At 45.8% G+C, this 20249-nt stretch overlaps 1 protein-coding gene across 2 annotated transcripts in view; it reads left to right on the forward strand.

The window, feature by feature from the left end:
* The first annotated feature begins 1461 nt into the window (after positions 1-1461).
* The window catches only part of ME3 (malic enzyme 3), a 200944-nt gene continuing 182156 nt past the window's right edge, over positions 1462-20249 (forward strand). Inside the window, exon 1 of one of the 2 annotated variants that reach the window (XM_050941335.1) lies at positions 1462-1705. Coding sequence is in view for 1 of the 2 variants with exons in the window: in XM_050941326.1 (XP_050797283.1) it covers positions 2077-2259 (183 nt within the window). In the remaining variant the exon portion in view is untranslated. Of the gene's footprint in view, positions 1706-1740; positions 2260-20249 lie in introns of those variants that run through there. The other variant, XM_050941326.1, reaches the window with a different exon arrangement.

Below are 20249 nucleotides of genomic sequence, written 5' to 3' on the forward strand. Positions count from 1 at the left end.
AGAGGGCTTTAGGAAGGGACTGATGTTCCCTAGATTTGCAAAGAGCTCTCAGTTTTAACCCGTCACCCCAGTGTCACACTAATTTGGCCCTACTTAATATACCACTTGTTTTAGTTATTGGAGTTTTCTTCTTTTTGGGGGGGGGGTGTTTTAATAAGTTTACAAATCCTTCCCATGTAAATATCAGAAACAAAACAATCATTACCACAGGCAACTTTTGTTTAAAGAGACATTATACAAGAATATAGTCCTCAGATCTTTCTGTTTAACAGGGGACCTAATCAGATCAGCCACACCATCAGGGGCTCATTCACCTGCACATCTACCAATGTGATATATGCCATCATGTGCAAGCACTGCCCCTCTGCCACGTACAAACGGGACCATCTCTGCGCAAAAAGAATAAATGGACACAAATCAGGTATCAAGAATTGTAACATTCAAAAACCAGTAGGAGAGCACTTCAGTCTCCCTGGACTCTCAATAACAGACTTAAAAGTGGCCATTCTTCAACCAAAAAACTTCAAAAATAGACTTCAATGAGAAACTGCAGAACTGGAATTAATTTGCAAACTGGACACCATCAAATTAGGCCTGAATAAAGACTGGTAGTAGCTGGGTCACTACAAAAAGTAATTTTCCCTCTGTTGATAGTCATCCCTTCTTGTCAGCTGTTAGGAATAGGCTATGTCCACCCTGTTTGAATTGGCTTCGTTAGCACTGACCCCCTCACACACAAACTTGGTAATGTCACTCCCATATTTTCATGTGCTGTAATGTATATACCTGCCTACTGTATTTTTCACTCCATGCATCTGATGTAGTGGGTTTTAGCCCACAAAAGATTATGCCCAAATAAATGTTAGTCTCTAAGGTGCCACAAGAACTCCTTGTTGGTTTTGATTATATGGAGAGTCTCATGAAAACACTTGTCACTTCTAGTGACTTTATTACATTAAAGACAATCTCAATCTATGGGTTTAACAGACGAGTATGTCTCTCAAATGTTAATATTCAAAACATTTGGACAAACGTGCTGGGTTTTTTGCAGGTGAATGTACTTTGAGTACTGAATAAAAAGTACCCAGGTATCTAAGCCTCTATCTGTCCTCTGTCTATTTGCTGGGTATGTAATCAGTGTAATATGCCACCAGCAGCATATCCCATAAACAGGCTCTGATGAGAGGGGGCATGAGCACAGCACTCCCATGCCACTGGGCCAGGATCACACCTCAAGGCACTCCAGATCTATGTTTTGATGGTGGAGCATATAGACGTCCTGCCCCGTAAATCCTTGTTGCTAGCGTGGGAGCATCTGAACCTCTGCAGCGGCCTTTCAGGGGACAGGGAATTAAGCTTTATTACCTGCATGTTCTCTCCCTGTTGCTGGCTCAGGGGGTGCAGAGAAGGGATGGGGGTAGCTCCATCCCTCCGGTTCCTGGCTGGGTGGTGCAGGGGGAATGAACCTAGCCTCTGTACTCCAGGCTCTCTCCCCTTTGCCAGCTGGCTAGATGGGGCGGGGGGAAGGGAGAAGGAACCCGCTGTGATTGTTCTGGTGGCCCAGCAGCTGCACGATCCTGGGGAGGCTGATCTCCATCCCGACCAACCTGCTCCGTCCCTCCCAGCACAGAGGAGCAGCCCGGTGACCCTGGAGAAGCAGATGCCGGGATCACACTCCCTTTCCTGAGCATCTGAGCTTTGACAGGTCCGCGATAGGGGGACGCCTGGGAGGAGGCGCTGCCTCCGCCGCAGCCAGGCCCTGGATTGCAGCTGCTACTTGATCTGCTTCCTGGGTTTGCTTTCGCTTTTGCAGGGTCGCTCCAGGGGCTGAGGTAGTTGCTGATGCTGGGTGATGAGCACTGAGCCCTGCGCTGCCTGGGAACCAGCAGCGATCAGCACCCAGTCCAGACCCGCCCCTGGAGCAGAGCTGGTGGTGAGGTCCCCCACCCCCGGGTTGCCCCCTATCTCTGCAGGACCCCAGGTCTCCCCCACCGTTGCAGGTACCTGGGGAGAGCGGCCTCGCTGACCGCTTTGCCTGGAGCTTGCGCCGACCAAGTGGAGCCGGCTCCGGAGGCGATGATACCGCTTTGCAACCGAGCTGGGTGCCGCCTGCTGCGGGTGGCGGGGGCGAGCCAGTGGCTGCCTCTTCTGAGCCTCCCGCTGAGCAGAGGCTGCCATTCGGGGGAAGCCCGAGGGGTCCCGGCCAAGGCCACCAAGAAGAGAGGCTACGACATCACCAGGAACCCCCATCTCAACAAGGTACGTGCCCCGCCTTCCCAGCCCCGGCCGCAGGGTGCTTGGCCCGGCGAGCTCCGTGGATGTTGCACCGCGTCCACACTGCAGAGCGGCCCTGCGGGCTCGGCTGGGGTCGTGCGCGGGGGCACGTGTGCCAAACTCCTCCGGAGCGGGTGCTCGGGGCACGCGGGGACAGCAAGAGACCCCGGGGCTATTGTTGTTATTGGGATGGAGCGCGCCGGGGGCCCTCCGCTTGCCATTAACCAATCAAACCCCGGCCTTGCAGCCGGCTTTTGTAGCAGCGGCTTTGATTGGTGCGTGCGGTCGGGCCGCGGACAGGACAGGAGCTCAGCTGTCCGGAGAATGACCCGAGGGTAGCCTGGGAATGGTTCCAGCTCACCTGGGAGAACTCTGGGGTCACGGGTTGGGTGAAATAACACAACCCCAGCGTGCCTTTAAATTTCCCTCCCATCACCTCATATAACCGTTCACTTTCTGATTGGCCTAGGTATGGCCACAGACACTTGCCTTTTCATTCTGGGGCAGTCTCCAGTCTCCCAATTCTCTCTTTTTGTGTGTATTGTGGTAACACTTCGACCCGATTGGGGCCCCCTTGTGCCAGGTACACATTTAACTGAATCGAGTTTGTATTATCCAAAAGAACTCCATTTAGCCAAAAATTAGTGCAGGAGAAAAATATGATAGCTCCTTAAAAGACCATTTCTAGCAGGTAGGATACTGCAATGCATTTCCCAGTACTTGGTAGTTAGCTATAGAACCAGCCATTTATTTCTTTGCATTAAGACAAGCAAGTTTGAGTTTGTTTGATTTGGCTTTTTTGGTTTTTAAGCTTCTCTTGAATGGGTTTATAGCTGTCTGTTCTATGCCCTAAATAGTATTTCCCATGTGGAAGAGGAAGTCTTGATTCTCAGTATTGCTCGAGCTGCAGCATAGACAAACTTAAGCACAGGGTATCCTATTCTGCGTTCCTTACTCAGGAAGAACTCACAGGGAATCCAAAATAGGACCTGAAGTAATTTAGCTATGAATCGTACAGCGCCATATTTTAGATTTAATATGAGAATCATATACATGTGTATGTTTAAGCAACGCTGGGTTCAGATTTGTTACATTAATATTGTTACTAAGTATTCAAAATACTTCAGCTCTCTTAGAAATCATGCCTACCATAAACTTGACAATGATTAGATAGTTAATGTGCTGTGAATGCTTTTGTACTGATCAAAATTGTCTGTTACCTTATACTCCTGCTGTCTTTTGTATCCACCCATTATCTCTTGTCTCGTACTTGGATTGTAAACTATCTGGGGCAGGGACCATGTTTTATTTTAATGTTTGTACAGAGCCTAGTGCAATGGGCTGGGGCCTTCAGGTGCTATTTTAATATATATGATTTTTGCATCCCCAAATATATAGGAGCACTGTGACTCAAGGCAGTTCTGCATATGCAGCTTTGCAGGTTATCTGTATATTAGGAATCTGGACTTCTGCATCATTTTGAATCACTCTGTGGCAAACTCTGTAAGGCTGAAAAGATTATGAACATTGTCAGCTATACATGAACACTGATCAATTGCTATTGCTAAAGCGTTGCAGATATTTTTTGTTCAGATGCTATCTTGTCCTCTAGCCTTGTGCAATAGTACTTTATGCAGAGCAAAATATTGGTGTTGCTACTGAGATTACATGTATTGATTATTACTGAATAATTATTACCTTAACCTGTGAAAGTGAATCACTTGGTATGATGCAATATAGTATTGCTTCAAATTGGCATGGCTCGCACACCCGGTACAAATAATCTTTACATGATATTTCTTTAGAACATGATCCTACACCCGTTGAAGTCACTGGCTAAGCTCCCACTGGGTACTTCCTTAAGAATCAAACCTGTTGTGAAGGTTTTTTTTCTTCCATGAGGGCTATGGAAGACTCTTGTTAAGAATTAATGTACTTGGCTGCATGCAGAGGAAGGGGAGAAGAAGAGCTTCTGTCAGTGGTGAAATATGTTGCAATGTGCAACACCTCAGTTTCAAATTCCATATTTCTGCCTATCTCTATCTTAGATACTTATATGGTCCTGTTAGGATAAGAGCTGAGCGCCTCACAATCTTTCATGCGTTTATCTTTACAACACCCCTGTGAGGTAGGGAGGATCTGCTCATTATGGTCCATGGTTTATATATATATATATATATATATATATATATATATACACCTAGATATGGCTCTCCAGTAAACTGAAGCTATGTACTTTGTTCTTTCTGAGCAATTCAGAACAGGATTTTATTTCTTTACTGGACATAGCAGAGAATATTATAATTACTAAAGAATAAACTATCTTCATTTGAGGTGGGATGTTCCAGGCAGTTTATCCAACTTATCTGTGATCACGGAATGCTATGTGATAAGAATCATAGCTGCTGCTTTGGTTTGAGTCTGCTGTTTTTATGTGAATTTGCCAGTTAGGGGTCTGGTTAAGTTTCCAGATGCTCTTGCATTTTCAGATAGCAGAAATGTAGTGTCGTACTGTGTAATGAGCACCTTGGTGCTCTACACTCTGTATTGGCTATTGTGGTAGCCTAATAGCTCCCCCGTGACATTTAAGGTGTGGGTTTGACGTCTACATTAATGGCTTAGGACCCCATTGGCCAAAAGACTGTCTCTGCAGCAGAGTCACATGGAGAGTGAGTTAGTTTAGTAATCAGTGTAAAGGCTTGAGCTCTATTGGTTTAATACAAAGGGAGCTGTTGTCTGGGCTCTCTGTGAGGGCCTTTCAAACTTGAAACTCACTCCTGCCCTTTTGCCTAAAATAGCCTGAATTGACTGATATTCGGAGGAGACCGCAAAGCCTCAAAATTTTATTTCTAAGTATTTGTTGAGGATGTCTAGAGCTTGGGATGTGGTGGCTGGAGCTTTAACTTTTGGGGTCTCAAATCCTTATGATATATATTTACCACCAATTTGCAAATCCTTATGACTTAAATGCACCAGTATGTCCTGCCTGAGTTGGACATATTGCAACCTCTGTCAAAAAGCACAAAGGAAAGATGGTCTTGTGGCTGAGGCAGAGTACTGGGATTCAGGAGGTCTAGGTTCTGTTACCAGTTCTGTCACTGACTTCCTATGTGACTTTGGAGAAAGACACGTGGAAAGAAATTTTCAAGTGGCCTCTTTTGGATACTCTGCAGAGGATTTGAGCAGCCAGCTTTAGACACCCCTACAACAAGGGACACTTTCAAAGAACAACATGGCTGGATGCTTGGTCTTTGAAAACATGATGTCAGGACAGGCATGCAATCTATTTGAAAGCTCGGGCTTGGCTGCCACAAGACGCTGGGATTTTCACAGCCTTACTCCTATGTCATCCTGTGCTCTCCAAGTGCTGCTATTCTCCCCTTCTGTAAATGTTACTGCATTTCCTCCTGTCCAAAGTCACTCAAGATGCTAGAGCACCCTTGTCCTACTGAGGCAATACAATGAGGTTACTGCCTTCAAATTGATAGAAAAGCCTCAAAAATAGATGGAGGGGAGGAGAGAGGAATTAGTCACTTTTTAAAAGTGCAGATATAGCAGCTTTTAATTTCCTGTCCTTGAATGTGGCAGAAGCAGAACATGACACACATAAGGGATGGTGTCTACACACATTTGCTAACATTTTCAAAAGCTTGGGCAGATGCAGATAGCCATTTGGGCCACTATCTAGGGGTTCAGGTGGTAGTTGGCTGCCCAAGGAATTTTAGCCATGCTCAAGTTGCCTAAGAAGCCATTGGTGGGATTTTCAAAAGCAGTCATTTAAATTTCCTGGGTGCTCCGGACTTATGTTCTTATAGATTGTAATCATCACCCTTAACCTTCTCTTTGTTAAGCTAAATAGATTGAACTCCTTCAGTCTACCACTAGAAGGCAGGTTTTCTAATCCTTTAATCATTCTCATGGCTTTTCTCTAGACCCTCTTCAATTTATCAACATCTTTCTTGAATTGTGGGCACCAAAACTGGACCTAGTATTCCAGCAGTGGTTGCACCAGTGCCAAATACAGAAGTAACATAACCTCTCTACTCCTATTTGAGATTCCCCTGTTTATGCATCTGAGGATCACATTAGCTCTTTTATCAGAGGGGTAGCCATTTTAGTCTAGATCTGTAAAAGCAGCAAAGAATCCTGTGGCACCTTATAGACTAACAGACATTTTGGAGCATGAGCTTTCGTGGGTGAATACCCACTTCGTCGGATGCATTAGCTCTTTTGGCCACAGTGTCACACTGGGAGCTCATGTTCAGCTGATTATCCACCACAACCCCCTAATCTTTTACAGGGTCACTGCTTCCCAGGTTGAGTACTCCATCCTGTAAATAGGGCCTACATTCCTTGTTCCTAGCTGTATACATTTACATTGAGCTGTATTTCTAGGACAGCGGGGGTGTTTGGACTAGTGTGTAGCAATACTAATGTAACAAATTTGAATGCAACATTCCAGAAATGTACAGTAACTCCTCACTTAAGGTTGTAGTTATGTTCCTGAAAAATACAACTTTAGGTGAAACGATGTTAAGCGAATCCAGTTTCCCATAAGAATGAATGTAAATGAGGGTGGGGTTAGGTTCCAGGGAAATTTTTTTTGCCATACAGTACAGTACAATAGCTGGGAGGTGACCCCACTGTATCCCACACAGGCACAGCCCACTGGCACTCGAGACAATGAGGCAGGCAAGGAGGCGGAAGGCGCTGTAGGCTAGGAGAAGCATGTTGTGCAGCAGCAGTGGCAGCTTCTCCTACTCTGCAAGCACCAGGGGGAGGGGGCTCGGCCCACCCACGCCACCCCTTCCCCCAAGCCTTATCCTTAACCCGCCTCTTCTCCCCGCCCCCTTCCCCTTTACTGCGCACGCCACGTCCTCGCACCTCCCCCTTCCCTCCCCTGCCTCCTGCCCACGGCAATCAGCTGGCTTGCAGTGTTCAGGAGGCAGAGGAGGGAGGGGGAGCCAGCGCACCGAGTCCTTGCTCCTCCCTCCTCCATCCTGAATGCCACAAGGCAGCTGATTGCGGCGGGCAGGAGGAGGGGGGAGGAGGGGGAAGGCTCTGATCTGCGGGGTCCGCCTACAGGCAGGAAGTGCTGTGGGTGTGTGTGTGTAGGGAAGCTGATAGGGGGGCTGCCAGCCGTGGACAAAGCAGGCAGCCAAATGACCTTATAGCGAAGCATTGCAAAACTTTAAATGAAGCACATTCTGTAATTGAGCAGGGACGTAAAATCGAAACAACATTAAGCAAGAGGACATTAAGCGGGGAGTTACTGTGTGTGTGCATATGGTAGGAGCAGCTTGTTGCCCTCAGAAACATAGTATAAGCTCTCGAGGCCAGAATGGCTGCACTGCAGGAGCTGAGGGAGACAGAAGGGTACATAGAAGAGACTTTCAGGGACACAATAGAGCAGAATCCCCACCAGCCTCACAGACTTTGTGCTGTTAAGGAGGATGAAAGTCTCAAGGAAGGAGAACAGCAAGCTGGAGCAGAGGGAAACAATCCCATATCTGAGGCAGTGAGCTGCCCTTCTCAACGATGTCATGGTCTCCTCTCACACTGAGGTTACCCCTGAAGGGGAGGGAACTCCAGTTATAAGGCAGAGCTAGGTCAGCGAGTTTCAAACTGTGGATCGGGACCCCGAAGTGGGTTGTGACATCATTGTAATGGGATCGCCAGGGCTGTCTTTGGCTTGCTGGGATCCACGGCTGAAGCCAGCCAGGGCCCAAGCCGAAGTCCAAGGGCTTCAGCACTGGGTGGTGGGGCTCAGGTTACAGGCCCCTTGCCTGGGGGCTGGCATTTGGTTTTGGTCCCCCAGCGACGGTGACCAGATGACCCAATTTTATAGGGACAGTCCCGATATTTGTGGCTTTTTTTTTATATGGGCTCCTATTACCTCCCTCCCCTGTCCCAATTTTTCACAGTTGTTATCTGGGCATCCTACTCATGGCCTGGGGCAGTGGGGGGCTTGGGCTTTGGACCCCCCACCCAGGGCAGCAGGGCTCAGGTGGGCTCAGGCTTCACTCCTCCTTCCTGGGGTCGTGTAGTAATTTTTGTTGTCAGAAGGGGGTTGCGGTGCAATGAAGTTTGAGAACCCCTGAGCTAGGTAATAGTAATGGGGGATTCGATTATTAGAAATCTAGATAGCGGGGTTTGTGATGATCAGGAGAAACCACATGGTAAATTGCCTGCTGGGTGCAAAGGTTGTGGATCTCATGAGGCACTTAAACAGATTTGTGTGCTGTACTGGGGAGGAGCCATACTGGTTTTGGTATGTATAAATACCAGTGACACAGGGAAAGGAAGGAGAGAGGTCCTGGAGGCCAAATTTAAGGTGCTAGGTAAGAGATTAAAGTCCAGGACCTCCATGGTAGTATTCTCTGGAATGCTTTCAGTTCATCCCTTAGGGCCAGAAAGACAGGCAGAACTTCAGGGTCTTAATGGGTGGGTGAGATGATGGTATCAGGCAAAGAGTTTTAAGTGTATTAGAAACTGGGGAACCTTGTGGGAAAGAAGGAACCTGTACCAGAATGATGGGCCAAACATGAAACCAGCCTGCTGGCATGTAAAATTAAGAGTTGTAGAGGATTTTTTAAACTAAGAGTTGGGGGAAAGCCGATGTGCAGGGGAGCACACGAGTCGAGCATACGGGATTAGATCCTCAGGGATGAGTTTAGTAAAGGGGGAACTCTATATCCTAGTAAAACAGGTAGGAAAGAAGTTGGTGAAGTACAGGTAGGAGGCAACGAGGAACAATCAATTGTAAAAGTCCCAATTACATATAACACATGAAAGCAAGTAACTGAATATTGACAACGTGTACAAGTGCTTATATACAAAACCTAGAAGTCTAAACAGAGAGGCAAGGTTGGTGAGGTACCATCTTTTATTGGACCAACTTCTGTTAGTGAGAGAAACAAGCTTTTGCATTTATGCAGCACTGTGCAGCTCTCTGTAATGTCAAAAGCTTGTCTCTCTCACCAATAGAAGTTGGTCCAACAAAAGATGGTACCACACCCACTTTGTCTCTCTAGTATCTGGCACCAACATGGCTACAACAACACTGCAAACAGAAGTCTGAATACTAAGATGGATGACCTAGACGACCTGGCAGTAAATGAGGCTATTGATATAATAGGCATTGTGGATACTTGGTGGAATGAGGATAATCAGTGGAACATGATGATACCAGGGTGATGCTGGCAGACCAGGTACCAGTTCATGCCAGGTTCCCCGTATCTCCACTGAACACTGACAAAGACATAACTGGAACCAGTCTGGCTCACCTGTGTGTTAGTATTGTTTAAATAGGTATTTGTGTTTTAGATGTTACTGAATGTTTTGAATTAATCTCATTTATAACATGTGGATCCCATATTGTAACATAATATTTGAGCGGTTACATTGTAAGTCTCTATAACCATGTAAATCCCGAGACAGGAGAGAGACGTTAAGGCTATGTCTACACTTGCAGAGGTTTTGCGCTGTCAGTTTCACCGGGGATAGGGAACCGGTGAAAGAAAAGCGCTGGTTTGTATACTCACTCACTTCCACAGGCGTCAGATAGTGCCTACATTTGCAGCACTTCCATCACCGATGAGAGCAGCGCACTGAGGGCAGCTATCTCATAGTGCAGCTTTCTCCATTTTGATAATAGGTCTTGTGGGAAGAGGGAGTGAGCACAGGGTCCAAGCGGGGGATCATTTTCACCGTGAAGCAGCCATGGTCACTTGGCCAGATGAGCACCTGCAAACAAAACAGGAAAGGGAGTTTCAAAGTTCCCAGGGCTTTACAGAGGGAGAGGTGGACATCTGTTTACCTGGCATCAAAGCAGCAGAGCTGCTGGCCAGAGTGATCACCCTAGGCATTGTGGGATATCCTCCGGAGGCTAAAAGCTATTTAAACAGGAAGAACGTGTCTTCACTTGCACATCATCACGAAAGGATCAGCGGTAAGAACTGTTGGCCTCTCGAAGAGGTGGTTTTCTCTTTGTGGTGAAGCTTCTGAGTTTCACCGCAAAAAGTCATTGGCAAGCGTAGACACTCCCACAATTTTTGCACAAAAAAGGGACTTTTTGCGCTTTAAATGGCAAGTGTAGACATGCCCTAATTAGTGTGAATGCAGATCTCCAACAGAAGGTGTTATGTCCTGCCCGTCAAGGTCAACACTAGATGGACTAGAGTGGAACACTGAAGAGGACAAAAGACTTTGGCTATGTCTACATTACCACACTAAGTTGACCTGCGCTACGCAACTCCAGCTACGTGTTACCATGGGGTCTACACCACATGGGGGTCAATGGGGGAAACTCTCCCGTCGACTTACCTTACTCTTCTCATCGAGGGTAGAGTACAGGGGTCGACTGGAGAGCGATCTGCTGTCGATTTGGCGGGTCTTCATTAGACCCACTAAATCGACTGCCGGTGGATCGATGTCAGAACCTCGATCCTGGCTGTAGTGTAGGTGTAGCCTTTGTTGTTTACTCTCTCCCCTCCTGCCATGAAGATGAGATTTGCAAATGCATTCCTCCCACCAGCTGAGTTTGCCATTAGAAGGAGAAGTGGGGAAGGGAATAAAAAGCCCCAGCAAGGAGGAACTATATCTTTATGCTGCTTGGAGTCTGTGGGCAGGGCTGGTGCAACCACTTAGGGGACCTAGGTGGTCGCCTAGGGCGCTGGGATTTGGGGGGCACCATTTTCTTCAGCAGCGACCGTGGCGGAGGGGTCTTCAGCCACCCTGGTCGCCCCCTGCATTTAGGCGGAGGGAGCTGGGGCAGGGGAGTGCAGGGAGGGCCGCCTGCAGCAAGTAAGGGGGGGGGGCGGCACGCAGGGGAACTCCCTGCCCCAGCTCACCGCTGCCCCACCTCCTCCCTGAACACGCTGTGGCTGCTTCACTTCTCCCACCTCCTAGGCTTGCGGCGCCTAAGCTGACTGGCGCCGCAAGCCTGGGAGGTGGGAGAAGTGAAGCAGCGACGGGGTGCTCGTGCTCCCGGCGTGCTCGGGGTGCTCATGCAGAGCAGGGGTAAGCTGGGGCATGGGAGTGCCTCAGGGCAGAGGGTGGGGAGCTGCTGGGGGGGGTGCCTCAGGGCAAGGGCACGGGGGAGCGCAAGGTGGAAGTTTTGCCTAGGGGGCGAAACACCCTTGCACCGGCCCTATCTGTGGGCAAGGATTACTAGGCATAAGCAAAAGATCCCAAGTGTGTAGCCTGGGTTAGCCCTAAGGACGTATAGAGTTTGCTTGTCATAGAAGCTTTTATTACTTTTTGAAAGGTAAGATTGGGACTCGTTTGTGTGTATATATGTTTGCCTGCTTTAATCTTGTAAAGAACTGTCCTATTTAATTTTCCTATTAATAAATCTGTATATAGTTTATTACAGGATTGGCTACAAGTGTTGTCTTTGGTGTGAGATCTTAAGTTCAACTGACCTGGGAGTAAGTGACTGGTCCTCTAGGACTGGGAGCAACCTGAATATTGCTGTAATCCTTGATGTAAGGGACGATGTATTACAAAGGCATGCTCACCTGGGTGGCAAGACAGACTGGAGTACCCAAAGGGACTGTCTGTCTGTGACTCTATGTTTAGGCTGTTATAGCGTGTGATGAGTTTGCACTTTATTATTGGTTGGTGATGTCTAAGTACAGAACTCACAGCCAATTTGGGGTTTGTGCCCCGTTTTTAACAGTCTGCCCTGAGGTTGGTACACATGCTGTTGAGCCACTGCAACTTGACTACCAGGGTACAAAATATATAGGAATGAAAGAATAGGTCACACTAGTGGGGGAGTAGCACTGTATGTGAAAGAAAGCACAGAGTCAAATAAAGTAAAAATCTTAAATGACTCAAACTGTACCATGGATAGAAATTCCATTCATGAATAATAAGAGTATAACAGTAGGAATATACTACTGAGCATCTGACCAGGATGGTGATAGTGACTTTGAAATAGTCAGGGAAATAGAGAGGCTACGAAGGCAGAAAATCCAGTAATAATGCGGGATTTCAACTATCCTCATATTTGAGTGGATATATGTCACCTCAGGAATGGATGCAGAGATAAAATTTCTAGATACCATAAATGACTGCTTCTTGGAACAGCTAGTCCTGGAGTCCACAAGGGGAGAGGCAATTCTTGATTTAGTTCTAAGAGGAGCACAGGAACTAGTACATGAAGTGAGTATAGTTGAACTGCTCAGTAATAGCATCTTTAACGTAATGAAATTTAACATTCATATTGGTGAGTTTCTTTTGCATTTTCCATAGTAGCATTTAACTACACAAAAATGAAGAAGATAGTTAAATGGAAATTAAAAGGAAAAGTCACAAGGGTGAAATGCCTGCAAACTGCATGGAGACAATTAAAAAACACTATAACAGAGGCTCAAATTAAATTTATACCACAAATAATTTTTTTAAAAAAGGCACTATGGCTAACCAGCAAAGTAATATAGGTGGTTAGAAGCAAAAAGATAGCTTTACAACAATGGAAGTCAAATTCTACTGAGGAAAATAGAGAGAGCATAAACTCTGGCAAATCAAGTGTAAAAGTATAATTAGGCTTGCAAAAAAATTTGAAATGCAACTAGCTAAAGACATAAAAACAAGGAAGTTATTTAAGTGCATCAGAAGCAGGAAGCCTACCAAATAGTTGGTAGGGCCTCTGGACCAAGGAGCACTCAAAAGAAAACCAGCCAGTGTGGAGAAGCTAAATTAATTCTTGGTATCAGTCTTCTCCTCAGAGGATTCCCAGACAGAGGTGTCAAGAGTTCTGAAGGAACTCAAATACAAAATTGCATACCTACTAACTGTGGTATGTAACTCACTTAAATCAACCTCTGTATCAGATACTGGAGGATAGCTAATGTAACACTCATTTGAAAAGGGCTCCAGAGGTGATCCTGGCAATTATAAGCCAGTTTGCCTAATTTTAGTACCAGGCAAATTGGTTAAAACTATAGGAAAGAACAGAATTATCAGACACAGAGATGAACAAGATTTGTTGGGGAAGAGGCAACACATTGTTTTTATAGAAAAATCATGTTTTAATCTATTAGACTTCTTTGAGGTATCAACAAGCACGTGGAGAAGGGTGAAACAATCGATACAGTGTACTTGACTTTTAGAAGGCCTTTGACAGGGGCCCTCACCAAAGGCTCTTAAGGAAAGTAAGCATGGATAACAGGGGCGGTCCTCTCATGGATCAGTATCTGGTTAAAAGTTAAGAAACAAAGGATAGGAATAAATGGTCAATTCTCACAATCAAGAAAGGTACGTAGTGGGGTCCCCCAAGGATCTGTACTGGGACCTGTCCCGTTCAGTATATTCATACATGAACTGGAAAAGGGGATAAACAGTGAGGTGGCAAAATTTGCAGATGATACAAAATTACTCAAGAGAATTAAGTCCAGAGCTGACTGCGAAGAGTTACAAAGGGATCTCACTAAAAAGTAATGCACATTGGAAAACATAATCCCAACTGTACATACAAAATGATGAGGCCTAAATTAGCTGTTACCACTCAAGAAAGATCTTGGAGTCATTGAGAACATCTGCTCAGTGTGCAGCAGCAGTCAAAAAAGCTAATGATGTTAGAAACTATTAGGATATGGACAGATAATAAAACAGAAAATATGATAAATCCATGGTATGTCCACATGCAGTTCTGGTCACCCCCTCTCAAAAAAGGTACATTTGAAGTGGAAAAAGTGCAAAGAAAGGCAACAAAAATGATTAGAGGTATGGAAGAGCTTCCATAAGAGGAGACATTAAAAAGACTGAGACTATTTAGCTTAGAAAAGAGATGAGTAAGCGGGGATTGTGAACCTAACTGCATCCCAATTCAAGAAAGCAAGAGGCTTAGTGGTATCTGGTAATGTGTTTCCGCTGGTCTGACCAGTCTAATGTATCCCAGTTCATTAATGTCATAAACTGTATCGGATATGTGTCATTTAAGGTATCATTGGAAAAACTAACAACACATCGATCATTAATATTCTTGCATGGTGTGTGTACACTAAATGCCCCAGGGACCATACAAGTAGGAAGGAAATGTGGAACTAAAATGTGTTTTACTAGACAAGTCTGAGGAGTGAGTAAACAGGTTTCTCCCGGACAAAGGACAAGCCAGTGTCTCCAACCAAGTGTCCTCAGAGTTGATTAACATCACATGTCAAGTGGCCATTCATTTGCATCGGCAGAGAGCAGGAACGAATCAATCTGCATTTTAGCAAACACCAGTGAGGGAAGAAACCACCATGGAACTTCTTTCACCACCAGATCCTATGTCTCCTTCTTCACAGCTCGAATGAACTTTATCATGGGGGCCGAGGGGAGATAACCTTCAGAAGAATCCATTTCAAAGGGTCACTGGATTATAAAACGGATAGGCAAACGACCCCAAGTTATCTTTCATGTAAGGAGACTAAGGTACTGATCACTTTGTCTTTGTGGGAGATCCTGACCCAGCGTGTAGTCAGACATCTCATTGGAAAGAAGAGTGGTAAGAATCTTACCTTGAACTAAGTCTGTAGTTTTGTAAAATATTAATCTCTAGAAAGTGCTTTTCACTTTTATTTGCTTGTAACCATTTCTAACTTTGTCCTTTATACTTGAACTCACTAAAAGTCCTATCTCCTTTTCTTAATAACTTGTTTTACTTTTAATCTAAACCAGGGGTCGGCAACCTCTGGCATGCGGCTCGCCAGGGTAAGCACTCTGGCGGTCTGGGCCAGTTTGTTTATCTGCCACATCAGCAGGTTTGGTGGACCGCAGCTCCCACTGGCTGCAGTTCGCCATCCCAGGCCAATGGGGGTGAGAGGAAGTCGCAGCCAGCACATCCCTCGGCCCGTGGTGCTTCCTGCCGCCCCCATTGGCCTGGGATGGCGAACCGCGACCAGTAGGCACCGTGGTGGGCACCACTGAACCTGCTGACGCAGCAGATAAACAAACTGGCCGGCCTGCCAGAGTGCTTACCCTGGTGAGCCGCGTGCCAGAGGTTGCCGACCCCTGATCTAAACCAAGCCAGTGCTGTCTGAACTGAAGTTATAAGCCATGCGTTTTGTCTCTTTAGAGGAGCAAAAATAACCTTATTATTTCTCTGAATGTGACAGGGATATGATAGAGGTCTATAAAATCATGAACTGAGTGTAGAAAATGACTAGGGAAGTGTTATTTACCCCTTTTAATAACACAAGAACCAGGTCTCACCCAATGAAATTAATCGGCATCAGGTTTAAAACAAACATAAGGAAGTGCGTCTTCAGATAAAACAGTCAACCTGTGGAACTCCTTGCCAAGGGATGTTGTGAAGGCCAAAGTATAACTAGGTTCAAAAAAAGGATTAGATAAGTTCATGGAAGACGGGTCTATCAATGGCTATTAGCCAAGATGGTCAGGGACACAACCCCATGCTCTAGGTGTACCTAAACCTCCGACTGCCAGAAGCTGGAATTGGATAACGGGATGGATCACTCTGTAGTTGCCCTGTTCGTTCCTTCTGAAGTATCTGGCACTGGCCACTGTGGGAAAAGAGGATACTGCACTAGATGGACCAATAGTCTGACTTAGTATGGTTATTCTTATGATTGAGCTGATGCACCCACTAGATATATACCGATATCATCACTTTATGTATGTTAGAGGCCTGCGTGCACAGTATAAACACAGTCTGTTTTCAGATATCTTTGGAGACTGTCCAAATCCCCAGGATTTGGGACAAGCAGAGGTGGTGGGAAAAATGGCTTAGAAAATAAGGGAGCAAGAGGAATCTAACTACTCAGATCCAAAATCAACACCACAGTCACAGAGATGATGCCCCTCCAGGAAGAGCTACTTATTAAACACTCAAAAGCCCTTTCTGCCAACATAGAGCAGAGGCTTTCTACTCAGGATGTAAGCTGGGTAAATACTCTGAGAGAGGAAATGGCAGGACACAGGGATTCTGGATTTATAGCCAACGCAGTCATAAACACCACCTTTCCCTCCTGGATGGCCAACAGCTATCTCACTAATGGATTAATTATGTCTTGTATCTCTATACCCTGTATTTTCTGTCCTTGATCCTCCAGGGGTTGTATGACAGCTACAGTATCCAGTACAGAAGGGACATTGTCCAAGATGCAGAACTCATGCATCACTTTGGTGTAAGGCCTGCCTATCCCTAGAAAAGCAAACGTGATCTGTGTCATAGACACTGACTTCATAGCATCTTCAGTGTGATCCCTTGCGAGTGCCGTGTGGCAAGGCTGTAGAATGCAGTGCCAGCATAGATTGTGTTGGAAAGGGCCTGGCTCCTCTGACTACCCTATCTGTGATCAGCGGAAGGGGGAGAAGATGGTGCTGGGTAGGTTTAGAGGTGAACCTGCACTCTTGTGTGACCTGTTCCTGGCTGAGCATGAAGACTTTTCTCTGGGGATCTTGAACTCTATTAAGGAAGCTGAGGCACCTTTTCCTGCTGCTTTCTTCCCCAGAGTTGTCTCATGATATACAGCCCTCATATGGCCAGGTGCTGTATCTGCTTCCTTGTGCCATTTATGGTTTGTCTGGGCTGGGGCCTTTTGGCACTGGGACAATTCAAGTAAAAAGACAATTTACTGATAGTTACTTATTATCAGTTGTACATTATGGCTGCATTGATCCATAAACGTGTTCTATTCACCACAGTTTTTCCAGGGCTGTTGTGAATCCACCTGCTGTGCCTCCCTGGGTGCAAATGCATTTAGCCAGCTAATTGAGCTGCAAGAGGTGTGAACTCATTAGCCAGACAGCTCCCTTTTGGACCAGACATTTGTGGAGGCTCAAGAATTAAGTTATTGCTTCCAAAATTAATTGTATTTTTTCCTCCCGCACCAAACTGCCTTAAGTTCTGCATTATTCAGTTGGTAGCTTAGGGATTACTTATGAAGTTTGCTGAAATGTCCACTCTTGAGCCAAATAAATGTTTTCCTTTTTAGACCTGCCATTGCAAACACTAAAGACATGGTGATCTGGAAGTGAGCACTTTTTAGAGGATGGCAGAATATTGGCGTTATTGTTCCTGCCAGCCCCTCGAATAGATAACATGCTTTTCTGACAGCTGCAGTGCAGATGCCATGGATAGAAGGAGGTCTTTTGTATGCCTGGCTAATATATTATAGTTTGTCTGTACTGATTGCCCTCTTGGACTTTTCATGTAGTCTATCTTGGGGACTTATACAAAACCAAATTGACTAGTTTAGATACTTAAGAATGAACCCAGTTAGGGGGAGGGAAATTAACTCCCTTACTGCTGGTTTCTGCTGCAGCATCATTGGAATGTACCACTGGAATATGGTGAATCGTTAGAACGCCAGAGTGTTCTTTCAAGCTTTTTCATCCACTCTTTGGGTGCAGAGTTTTTTTTTTTTGGGGGGGTGTTATTATTTATTTACACAAATATAAACAAAAATAAAAGCATCTGCAGGTGAAGGAGGAACCAGGGACAATGACAGGAAGCAGGTCAGTCTGTGATAATTAGCTCATGCACACCCCAGTCTTCATAACTTCCATCTGGCAGGTACCTGCGGATGATTATAGGAATCTTCCAAGCTTTGAGTTCTTTCATTGCAATCAGCAGAGGATCTGTCTCTCCTTCCAACTCTACCATGACTGGAGCACACATCGCTATCTGGAGTGCACGAGTGCCCAGGACTCTGGCTCGCTCATATTTTGCCCCTGGGGGTCTGCGGTTGGGATCGCATTGCAAGAGTCTCGTGCCAGGCCGGCAGCATGTCCGACAACGAGGACAACTTCGATGGTGACGACTTTGATGATGTGGAGGAAGATGAAGGGCTAGATGACTTGGAGAACGCAGAGGAGGAGGGTCAAGAGAATGTAGAAATCCTTCCATCTGGAGAGAGACTGCTGGCAAATCAGACGCAGACCACAACTCCATAGATGACCAAATATGAGCAAGCCAGAGTCCTGGGTGCAGAGTTAGGCTGAGTGCTTCTGGGTATCCCATCCCTAATGTTCCACTGGAATGCTGGGAATCAGTGACACAACCTGGTACACATGGAGCCGTATGGGTGCGACCAAGTAAGTGAGGCAGCACTTAAGTGGTTAAGCCTAAAAGTAGCCAGAAAATAAGATGTGTGTATGTAGGGCAAAATGAGGCATTGAGGTGACTGGCTATCAAGGTGATGAGCATGGTATAAGATGGCTGAGACTGGGTGGGTGCTAAGACTGAATCACAGTAGGCTTCTGTGTCTGTGCTCTGAGCTGTGGGGAGGGAAGAGTCTCTATCCTTTCTATTCAGTTGATGGTCTAGGTGTATGATGGGAAGAGTTTTGAGCTTGTGCTTTTGATTTTTTAAGAACTCCCCTTCTGGCTGCCAAACAGATGGCTGCTTTTCCATCACTGTATTCGTCAGCCTGCAGTACACCAGGAGATTACCCTGATTGGAACAAACAATACCTGAGGCAATTGTGCTCCCTAGAAGGTTATACTTTTTAAGCCTTGTTTGGTCTAGAGCTAATACATTCGTAATCCAGGGTGCTGGCTAGTGGAGCACGCAGCATGATGAGTCTTTGCTAATATTTGACATGGAGAGAAATGTCTCCTCCAGCTCTGCAATTGCTGGGCCAAATTCATCTTGGGTGGAACTCCATTGACTTCATTGGCATTACAGCAAGGATGAATTAGTCTCTGTATCCTGGGAGATCTCTTTCATTCCGGATCCACCACTGCTTTGTCACTGTTTATACAAGGCCCTGCATATACAATGGGAGGCTTCTAGTTCGCTTCCAAATATTTCCTGCTAAGGACGGACTGTAGCATTTTGGCACAGAGAAGATGAGTCAAGGATATTGAATGTAGGAAGCAACTGGCGACAGCAATCTAAAATGCTGCATATCGTATTATGAACAAGCAACTTACGTAAGGCATGAACTGGGTTTGGCTTGTGAGCACTTCTGTCTTTTGACTTGGCAGCCACTTCTGGTACCTCTTAAGTGTATCCAAGGCATGCTAGGAGGGTGCAAACTTCCCTCTCTATAGACTTTGCAACTTTTACCTGTCTCATAATCCCTTGCAGGCTGGATCACTGCAGTGTTCTCTACTTGGGGCTACCCTTGAAAAGGAGGTGGTGATGCAGTGCATTCTCCTCTTCAGTGTGAGGTCCTATGGGGTATAATGTTAGTGCTCTGGGATCTGCCCTGGTCACATCTTTACTTCTGGGTGAAATATACGATTTTGGGTTGTGCTTTGTCTCTAGGGCCCAAAATGTGTTGGGACCTGAGTATTTGAGAGGCTGCCTGAACTGAATGGTCAGAGAGAGACCTGCATGCTCACCCTAAAGGTGGAGTTTGTATATCAGGGCTTAAGCCTGGACTACACTAGAAATGGTTGCTAGCCTAGCAGTTTTAGTTAAGGGTGGGATTTTGTGGTGTTTCTGTGCTACCAAAAGCCCTCGGTCAGATACGTTTATATCAACAAAAAATGCTTGTGCTGGGATAGCTTATTTCACTTGCTGAGCTACACCAGCGAAAGCACATTTGTGCTGATATAAGTTGTGTCAACACTCGGCAGGTTTTGCCTGTATAGCTATAGTGGCAAAACGTTTACACATAGACCAGGCCTTAATCATTCTGACAGGCCAGTGTGGGGAAGCTAGTGCTCCTGCTGCTTTTGCTGTACCAGTTCGGTGGACAGATAAGCACTTGCTCACTGTTAGCCCTTTGCAAATAAATAAGAATAGAGGTGCTAGGGGTATCCACTGAGCAACTTTCACAGGCACTAAATTCATACACAGCTTGAAAAACTGGAACAAAATAATGAACAAGAATTGTAACTCAGACCAAAAGTCATCTCTGGAATTTAAATTGAAATCTCAGGTTAGAAAGCAAGTTACACTGTAAAAATGAAAACCCACGAAGTACAGAGATTCCCTAGTTTGGCAGCTTCTTATGCTTTTTACCCCATTCCCCACAGTTCTTCTTTAATGAAAGTTTGCTCTCTTCAAG

This window comes from Gopherus flavomarginatus, chromosome 1 (genome assembly GCF_025201925.1).
Source record: "Gopherus flavomarginatus isolate rGopFla2 chromosome 1, rGopFla2.mat.asm, whole genome shotgun sequence".
In the NCBI taxonomy this organism is placed as follows: domain Eukaryota; kingdom Metazoa; phylum Chordata; order Testudines; family Testudinidae; genus Gopherus; species Gopherus flavomarginatus.